The 10,027-nt window shown below is 36.0% G+C and overlaps 1 protein-coding gene across 2 annotated transcripts in view; it reads left to right on the top strand.

Moving 5' to 3' along the window:
- Positions 1-9,124: 9,124 nt before the first annotated feature.
- LOC107704659 (ADP-ribosylation factor-like protein 3) overlaps positions 9,125-10,027 on the top strand; it is a 6,193-nt gene continuing 5,290 nt past the window's right edge. For both annotated transcript variants that reach the window (XM_016507649.1, XM_016507650.1), the window contains exon 1: positions 9,125-9,371. In XM_016507649.1, the coding sequence (XP_016363135.1) occupies positions 9,354-9,371 (18 nt within the window). In that variant the 5' untranslated portion in view covers positions 9,125-9,353. The remainder of the gene's footprint in view (positions 9,372-10,027) is intronic.

The following is a 10,027-nucleotide window of genomic DNA, read 5'->3' as shown; positions in this document are numbered from 1 at the left end:
CCTGTTTCAAAGGGAAGTCTTACCATAGCAACACACCACAAGAGGAACTGTGGTTACTCTGACTAAACCCTTTTTTTGAATGTAAGCAACCCTTTGTGTGGTATGAGAACTACGCTATGGCCCACTCACCCCTGCGCTTATCCACTTAAATGAAACTTAAATGAACGAATGAGAGAATCAAGTAGGCTAACCAAACACGGTGGATTACCTCAACCCGTTAGGAGCCACAAATGTACTTAAACGGCCAGTAAAACCACCAGTTTCTTAGTTACTAAAGCATAATATGAAAACCAGCATAACAGGCCTGAAAACTTGCACAATGAAATGTCCACGTCCTTTTGTGTCGACAGAAATTTAGCAATATTTTTCACAGCATTTGTCATACTGTGATGTCACACATGTGCAGTTAATCAGAGCAGACAGATTACTGTGGAAAATAATAATAAATTAATAAACTACAAACATGATATTATGATTACTGTCAGGTCAGAGGAAGTTGTCAGAATATTATGGTTTGAACTAACAATTTTGCTTAGCTTATGTAACAGATTATCTGTTAATAAGAAACAAAATGCAAAAACCATTTGAGAAATTTGGGGCTAAAATAATACATGGACAATCATTTAAAAAAAACAAACATAAAAGTGTAAAAATATATTAAGCGTGTGTGTGTGTGTGTGTGTGTGTATATTACACCATACTTGGTGTAAAAGATTTAATTGGATAAACAAGTTTAATTGGGTAAATCTTCTATACATATTTTAAATTTTTCTGACATACTCCAATTCTTTTAAAAACGCTGTAGACATGCTTATTCTGTGCATTTTTAGTGCTTTTTGAGTGAATTCATATTTATTTAGTCCAACAAAAGTGTGCTGTCACTTTAATGAGGTTCTTTGACCTGACCGGTTGCTGAGTCAGAATAAATGTAATTTAATTTTATTTATTTATTTTTACAAGATCTTTATATGGGCATATTTTTACAGTGCTTGCTAAAAACTCTTTGTTTTTAAAAGCATTTTTTTTATTTAGTTGCTCAGATCATGGTATTACATTTCTAAAATTTGATACTGTGTTTATTTACAGTCAAGCTTGGTAACATTTCCTCTATGAGGTGCCATTTTGTACTTAACGGTATATTGTGGTGATTAAAATGTGTTTTTTGGCCTGCTCGGTTGATTTACATGAGCTGTACACAGCAGTGTGCTTTAAACAGAAAAACAAACCAACAAACAGAAATTATTTATTGCAGTTCATAACATGGCAATGTTTAATGTTTTTAGGGTGTATAGGGCATTTTATGGTTTATGTATGCCATTTGATGGCAGTCTTTTTTGTATCAGGTTTGTTATTTCTTTATACAGTTGTAAAAGTTAAAAAAGTTTAAGTATACAAGAGGTTTTATGTATATTATTTTATGTATATTATGTTGATACTGAATACAAATGCCTAGCATAACTTTTTTAATTATGATATAATACTTTCTAGATTAGTACACAACACAACTTCTATTCTATGGAGTAAATAAAGATATAGAAATGAAATTATATCTTTAATTTTATTACAAATGGTTTTTACATGTCAAATGAAACGCGGATATACAAACAGTTTCTGTCATATATTCAACAGCTCTAGAATCCTGCGTGCATTACAGTAAGCAAAACAGTCAGAGGCCTGAGGCGATTTGCATGATTATCTGTGTGTAAATATGTGTCCAACAGAGCTCTCCGGTCAGAGACACTAACTCCTGACACATCTGAAACATACAACCTTAAAATATCAGGTAAAAGCCTTTCTAAATATACTTTATTTGCATTTGAGTTATTTTTCTATTAAAGAGAGAATGTGTGTGTCATTTAGGATTCTGTTTTAATACCATTTATAATAAAATTAAACATGAACACAGCGACCTTTACTTCATAGAAGTTCCTGTATTGTAGAAATGATTCTTTGTTGTAAATTAAATTTAAATATAATTTATATAAAGATTATTTGAGTATGTTTTACAAGAAAATACTATATACTAATATACTGAATACTATTGTATACTAAATACTAATAATACTAAAATTTCACTTTTAATTCAATGTTACTTGCTGTTTCTTTGTAACTGATTGTGGAATTTATAATTCCTGAGTGAAAATTGTTAATTTGTTAAAATAAATCCTACACTATTTATTTATTTATTTATATGTTATTAGTTTCTTAAAAATGGGGAAAATATGTTATAATTTAAGTGAGAAAAAACTAAGAGCAGATGTCAAATAACATAAAACTCCCATGTATGTGTCTTGATTTTGAATTTTTGAATCATCTTCGTCTCATTTCAGGACAAGCGATCATGAGAGTGTTTAGCAGAACTCTGCTCATCACTGTCTGTCTTCATCTCTGTGAGTATTTCAATATGCTCTGCTCTGGTCAAGCTAAGACACTTCAGCTTTATTAATTATAGCTTTAACATACAGTACTTTACACAATGACAAGATGACAGAATGGTTTCCATCGTGTCTGATAAAATGAAACCTAACCTGAAGTTTGCTATTGCTCAGTGAGTGAGAGGCATTTATTTTCTGTTTTCATTTTCATTTTAGTGAAAGTTTTATTCATTTTGTTGTTTTTTGTCATTTTATTCGTTTTTTATATTTTTACAAAATATGTCAATATATTTTTTATTAATTTTAGTTTTTGTTTATTTAGTTTTAGTTATTTTAATACTTCAGCTTAAACTGAAAAATGAGTAGTGCCTTGTTTTTTTTTTCAGGTTTTTTAATATTTTATTTTATTTCAGTTAAAGGTCCCCTGAAATGCTTAGAAACAGTTGACGTAATTTTAACTGAAACAGAAAGACAGGGTGGGACATATCAAGCAGCCCCGCCCCTTTTAGCTGAAGTACGATGTAACGTTGAGCCGTTTTGGCGGAAGTGACGAACTGCAAGCTTTGAATGCTTATATCTTCTAAACGCGAATTTTGTCACTGTTTTGGAGCACACTGCCTTATAGATAACCTTAAAACTAACGTATTGATACTAACACTCAAAAAATTTTAATTTTGATTTCATGGGTACTTTAAGTTTTTTTTTTCCAAGTAATAAATATGCTTTTAATGGTTTTAGTTTCCGTTTTAGTTAACAACAATGACAATGGTGAGGGAGTTAGCTTACATGCGGATGGCCATTTTTAAAGTTAATCTTTATATTTTTTAACCATGTTTTGAACCATGAACTTTATGAAATAACTACAATACGAACTAACTGACTAACTGTAATTCACAACAATCACAGAAATCACTAATACATACTGATGCTTGTGCCATAATTTTCCCACCAAAATAATATCAGAAATGAAAGTGTCTCAGGATAATCAGGATATTGTCAGTAAGAAACTGTAATTTTTTTTATTTTACGATAAAATACAATTAAGAAGAGATAATCAAGAAACATTGGAAATAAATGATCAGTTCTTCAGGTTATGAAAGTTCACCCCTATTACCAACTGTCATATGATAAAAGAAAACAAACATGATTTTCATTTTTAAATTTTGTGAGGTTAATTCTTTATCCAATATCTTTTATCGTCTTTTTCTCTCTCGGTAGGTGAAGGCATTGGACAACCTAAAGCATGTCAACAGTCTAAATGTTTGGACTGTGATGGACCTATAGGTAGAAATACAGCAGAGAACCTGCACAATGTATTTTGCATTTCACAATTATCACTTTTTCTCGCAATTCTGAGATGTAAACACAGAATTCTGAAAAAAATTATTGCAAGATATAAACTTAGAATTGCATGAGAAAAAGGTCAGAATTGCGAGATATAAATTCTGAATTTTTTTATACATATCTCGCAAATCTGACATTTTTTCTTAAAATTCTTAGTTTACATCTCACATTTCTGTTTTTTGTTAAAAATGAAAAAGCTCATTTACTTTTTTAATTGACAATGCTGTCTTTTTTTTCACAATTGAATGTTTATATTTTTTTTTTTACCACATAATTCAGACTTTTTTCTCATAGTTCTGACTTTATATCTCACAAGTCTGAATTGTGAGATAAAAAAAGTTGCAATTACCTTTTGTATGTTTTTATCCTGTAACAGAAACAAGCTTCCATACTAATCAGAAATTTTGGAAAATATAAAAATACAAAAGAAATCATCAGAAAAAATAATTCCGTTTATGAGAATGCATTAAATCCGTTCCCATTCTCCTTTCCCCAGATGTTCTGCAAAACTGCACAATAAAAGGTACACCTACTGTGCATTAATGCCTGAAACACTGATCAAATCAGTGCTGTTAGAGATTAACCCTCATTAAGAAAATTACTTCATCTGTCAGATATAATTTGTAAAAGGATGAAATGGTGACCTTTGATCTTTTGCTCTCCTTCCCAGATTTTAATGTGACCATGTGCCCCTCTTCCACCTCAGTTGAAAAGGGTATGCCCGTGACTGTGACCTGCACTCATAATGTTCCCAACGGCTCCATCAGCTGGCTAAAGGACGATGTGTTACAGCAAGAAGAAAATAATAAAAAAACATTTCATATCAAGCACATTCAAAAAACCTCAGTCATCAGCTGCAACGTTAGTAGTATGTGTGGGAGCTTCAACTCTACTATAACAATTAACGTAAAAGGTGATTGTACTGCTCATTATTTCTGACTGGGCAATTAGATAGATAGATATAGATAGATAGATAGATAGATAGATAGATAGACAATATTTCTAACATCACACTTGTTTTTATTCTGCTGTCAGATGGTGATATTATGGTGACTTTACTGATTTGTGTCGGAGCAGCAGCTGCTCTCCTCATGCTGTTTGCAGTAGTCATGAAGATCAAGCTCAAGAGAGGACAAGGTACATTTATAACCTTCTGCAATTAAACAGACGCATGTCGTCCTACTGTATTTCATACCATCTCCCTGTTTCTCTCTCTCTCTCTCTCTCTCTCACTCAGCTCAGAGTCAGGCCAGGAAGAGACAAAGACAGCAGAACCTGCAGAACATCCACAGCACTGTGAACACTGTCAGCAGCTACTACTGAAAGAGAGCGTTTCTACCGCTGAAGCTCCTGATTCAGAGCCGTTTCAGTTCTACACTCAAAAAACATTTAGACCTCAATTTAAGATTTATGTTTTTGACTTGCATATCAAATTTCCATCCATTTAGATTACAGTTTTAACATAAACTAATAATTTAATTTTTAACATGAACTTTTTATGCAGTTCAAATAATTTTTGTTTACATCTTTTTTTTTACTTCCTTTAGTCATGTCTGTTTGATAAATGGTTTGGTGTGAAGTTGACTCGCTGGATAGAGGGCTATAGAAAGGAATGGCTTGTTTTTTTTTTAAGTTTAAGTTTTTTCAAGTTTAACTTAAGTAATCCTAAAAACACATGCAGAAATGAACAATGTGAGATATAGCAGTCCTCCACAGTAAGCAGTGAAAATAGCAAATGAAGGAAGATTCATTTTAGCACCGTTTTGGGTGCAAACACTTTACAATAAGGTTCCAATTGTTAACATGAGTTAACTGCATTAGTAGTAGTAAAAATACTTCTAAAGCATTTATTAATCTTAGATAATGTTGATTCCAACATTTACTAATACATTATTAACATTAACAAAAGTTGTATCTATTAATGTTATTGAATGGACCTGATCTAACAATGAACAGTTGTATTTTTATTAACTAATGTTAATAAAGAGTTAACAAAGAGTAATAAATACTGTAACAATATTTAACTGTAACTGCTCATTGTTAGTTAATGCACTAATATAGTTAACAAATGGAACCTTATTGTTAAGTGTTACCCTGTTGTACCCTCTTGCGTTGCACAACTCATTTTTATCTAGGTACATGTAATTAGTTTTTCTTCTAACTTATTTTGATTTAGATTTTGTTTTATTTTATTATGCGCTGTTCTATGCAGTTCTGTAGTATAAATAGTGTGATTAGTGTGTTCACACAGAAAATTCCTCAAAGAAAAAGTGCACTTCAAATGCATGGATGATGTACTCAATTTACCGAAAAATGTCACTGTGTCATGATTTTGTTGGGTTCATGTCGTCTGTGACCTAGTTTCTCCTCATATGTCTTGATTTGATTTGTTTCACCTGCGCTTCATCAATTAAGCCCTTACCTGCTGTGTATTTAATCTGCCCTCTTGTCTCTGTCTGATGTCTGGCCTCGTCAGTTTGTGTTAGCATGTATGTGTAGATTTTGCCCTGTTATTTGGATAATTAAAAGCTAATTTAACTCTTCTTTGTCGTTTTCTCTGCCTTTTGGATAATTACACACACCGCAGTGTGACAGAAGACCGAACCTAAACTGAAGTATAGCAGTGTTTTTTGTTGAATTTTGTTTTTCTGTGCCTTATGGACAATCCTGCCATTCTTCTCCTTCTGGAGCAGGGGGAACACTCCCTTGAGGACCATACATGGGACTTTTTGGACCTCGCTTACCACTCTCATTACCCGGATGACTGCCTTATCACATTTGATCACATGAGACTTAACGGCGCCATGAAAGATAGATTGTCCGGGGAAGGTCCTCAGGGGAGCTTTGCCGCTTTGGGTGCCAGTGAGCAATGATTCACCACTCACCGCCTTCAATGACGAAGAGGGTCTCACGGGTCCCACTCCCAAACCAGAGCCCAGCCAGCCTTCCACCAGCAAGACAGAGCCATCGTTTGAGCCCACTGCAGATGCGGAGCCTGAGCCCACCGCGACCAAAGCGCTAACGACTAGATTATCACCCGGGAGCCTGAGCCCAATAAGGAGTGTGACTCGTCCCAATGGGGATTCTCGTGGAGTACGAGGGCATGGAGGAAAGCCCCGCCCACATCCTTGCCACTAAGGGGGTAAGCTGCAGCTGGCCTCTGTAGATTTACTTTTATTTTAGACCCTTTATTTCCTTCATCTCCACCTAGACCTGTCAGTCTGTTATCTTTGTAGGTTCTAACCAGCCCTGAATTGTTTTCAGGGGCTGGCTGAGCCCTTCAAAAGTCCTGAGTTTTCGCTCGTTTCTCTGTCATGAATCTATTGAATCTTTGCTGGTTCCGTTCAGCCCTGACCCTACTGAATCTCTAAAGCTCCCACCCATCCTCCCTAACCCACCTCCGCCTTCTAGCTCTGTCTTTCTTTCAATCCCTCACCCATTCTTTCTATCCATCACTTCACTCTCTGCCATCTGCAGCTTATGCCATTCCAGTTTAGGGATTGCTGTTCTGCTCGCTCTGCTGGATTCTTTCGCTTCTTCAGTTCAGCCTGGGTGCTGGACCTGCCTGCCACCTCATCTCACTCCAGCCAAGCACTCAGGCCCAGCTCCACTGCTGTCTGTCACCCCCTCGGCACAACCTCAGCCTACTCTCGCCTATGCGGGTCCGCATCGGGGATTCCTACCATCAGCTCTGCCTTGGCATGAGGCTCCCCTGTCTCCGCCTCTAGCCACAGGATCCCTGACTCCACCTCGGTCCTCCGACCCCTCATTTCCACTGTGGCTCGTCATCCCAAGGGCTCCACCAGGCTCCCTCATCCATCCAGCTCCACATTGGTCAGTCGTCGACCATTTGCTGACTTAGGACTCACTCCTCCAGCTTCACCTCATCACTCCGTCCCTCTGGATCTGTCAGGCTCCTCCCCCTCCCCTCCTCCTCCAGCTCTGCCTTCGTCACTCCAGCTCCACCGTGGTCTTCCAGAACCACACCTCCACTTCGGTTGCGGACTTCCGTAAACAGTGTTATCTGTTTTTATCTGTATTTTTGAAACTGTCCTGTTCACACAGGATCTCTTAACGGTAATTTACCAGTAAAGACTGTATCTGTGAAAGGGGCTTTTGTGTTATGGCACCTTTTTCAGAGAGTTCTTTGACGTGTGATTCTTTGCTGATTTTTGTGATTTTCTTTTTAGTATTTTCAGAGAGACAGGAGCTATATATATATATATAAATAATATTTTTTTTTTTTTTTTTTTAACAAGATAGAGAAGTCACAAATGAGAACATCTTGATTGAGATTAAATGGAGAGTGAATTGAGACTCTTGTTTACAATATTGCTTCTGCTGGTTATTCTCCTAAAAGAAAACTCCAATAATCTCACATCTTAACAATAATAGCAAACTATGCTCAGATTTGCCAAGATACTAAAATCTGCATTAAAAAGTAAAAAAATCTTAACATCAACTCGTTTTTTTTTTCTTCATCAAACTCTCCCAAGATCAAATCTAATCTGCTATCCACATTCAATTTGTTTTGCATGTCACTAATTTGTCTTGTTTGTTTGTTCATGGGAACAGATTTGGGGAAATTTAGCATTACATCACTTGATCACCAATGGATCCTCTGCAGTGAATGGGTGCCGTCAGAATGAGAGTCCAAACAGCTGATAAAAACATCACAATAATCCAAGTGATCTACACAATCCACTCCAATCCATCAATTAACATCTTGTGAAGTAAAAAGCTGTAAGTATGTTTGTAATAAACAAATCCAGCATTAGGACGTTTTAACTTTAAACTGCCGCTTCTGGCTAAAATTAGTCCATATTCCAAATGAACGCTTCCTCCAGTGAAAAAGTTCATCCCCCTGTTGTCTCTCACATCAAAATCCACCAACATATTTGTTTATGAACTGTTCTGGCCTGTTTTAGCCTGTAAATGGTGCTTGATCTGTGCATATTTCTTTCCTGATTCAGATGAGATGACTTTTCCATTGGAGAAAACAATATGGATAAAGGAATATTTTATCTCGATGCAACAGTTTGAAGTTAAAATCATCATAATGATGGATTTATTAATTACAAACACGCAACTTTTCGCTTCACAAGACGTTAATTGATGGACTGGAGTGGTGTGGATTATTGTGATGTTTTTATCAGCTGTTTGGACTCATTCTGACGGCACCCATTCACTGCATTGGATCCACTGGTGAGCAACTGATGTAATGCTACATTTCTCATCATTTTGCAAAACTCTCTACATATTGGATGGCCTGAGGGTGAGTACATTTTCAGCAAATTTTCATTTTTGTCTAAACTATACCTAGTAACAATACTAGTTAGCAGGGTTAGTAAGTCACTGTGATTCCCCTCAGCACCTACAGCACCTAAGTCTCAGTAGGGGTGGGGAGGAGAGAGACACTAATTCTGTCTTTCCTAATCCTCCATTCTGCAAGTCTTCTACGCTCATTGACCGAGTCCAACACAACACAAGCTAACAATTTTAGCTCACACTCACAACACCTGAATATGGGAGAGGGATTGTCAGCACAGTGGTAATCGTGATTTAAATATACGTTCATAAACCTGCGTTGACAAAGGTAGAATATAAGACAACCGGGACAGGACAGAAGTCAAGATGGGCGAAGCTCCAAAGGTACGTTTGTCACTTTCTCTGTGTTAGTATCACAACAGTACATTTGTGATCAGAAAACCCAGAGTAAACTAGTAATCTCTGCTGTAATTTACACCAGATTACAAAAGGACACAGTGATAGTTCTGGAAAAAGAATGCATTAACTTAATGGATATGCAAATGTAGGTTCATTTGGATTCAACGTCTTCCAAATAAACATAAACGTAGCATGTTAAATAATCTGGATAAATTCTGTACGCTTTAGGTTTGAGTTCTTCTAGTCTACATTCTGGGATGATTAGCATTGTCTTATTTAAAGAAAGGGGCCTAAGCAATCAGAGATGGGTCACGTGGCCCATGTAAATCTCATTACTGTAAACCTTAACCACATGAATGGGGCCTGGCAGACCAGTTTTACCCTGAGAAGATTCGTCTGATAACAGTGCAATAGTCAACAATTTGACTGATACTTTAAACTGCAGCTTTCTTAAATGCATAATTCATGTCCTAGAGTAAATTTGCTAAAGCAAAGCACCATTAGCTTAATCTGTTCACCCCAGAATGAGGCTTAATCTGTGCTTGAGAAAATACACCTGCATGCTAGTTTCCTTACTGCTTAGAAGTATAACAGTATTACAATTATTGCATTTTTTTTTTAAGGCAATTTTGCATTTTATT

The sequence above is a fragment of the Sinocyclocheilus anshuiensis genome, unplaced genomic scaffold (assembly GCF_001515605.1).
Source record: "Sinocyclocheilus anshuiensis isolate Anshui unplaced genomic scaffold, SAMN03320099.WGS_v1.1 scaffold1646, whole genome shotgun sequence".
Lineage (NCBI taxonomy): Eukaryota > Metazoa > Chordata > Actinopteri > Cypriniformes > Cyprinidae > Sinocyclocheilus > Sinocyclocheilus anshuiensis.
This window is presented reverse-complemented; position numbering and strand designations above follow the sequence as displayed.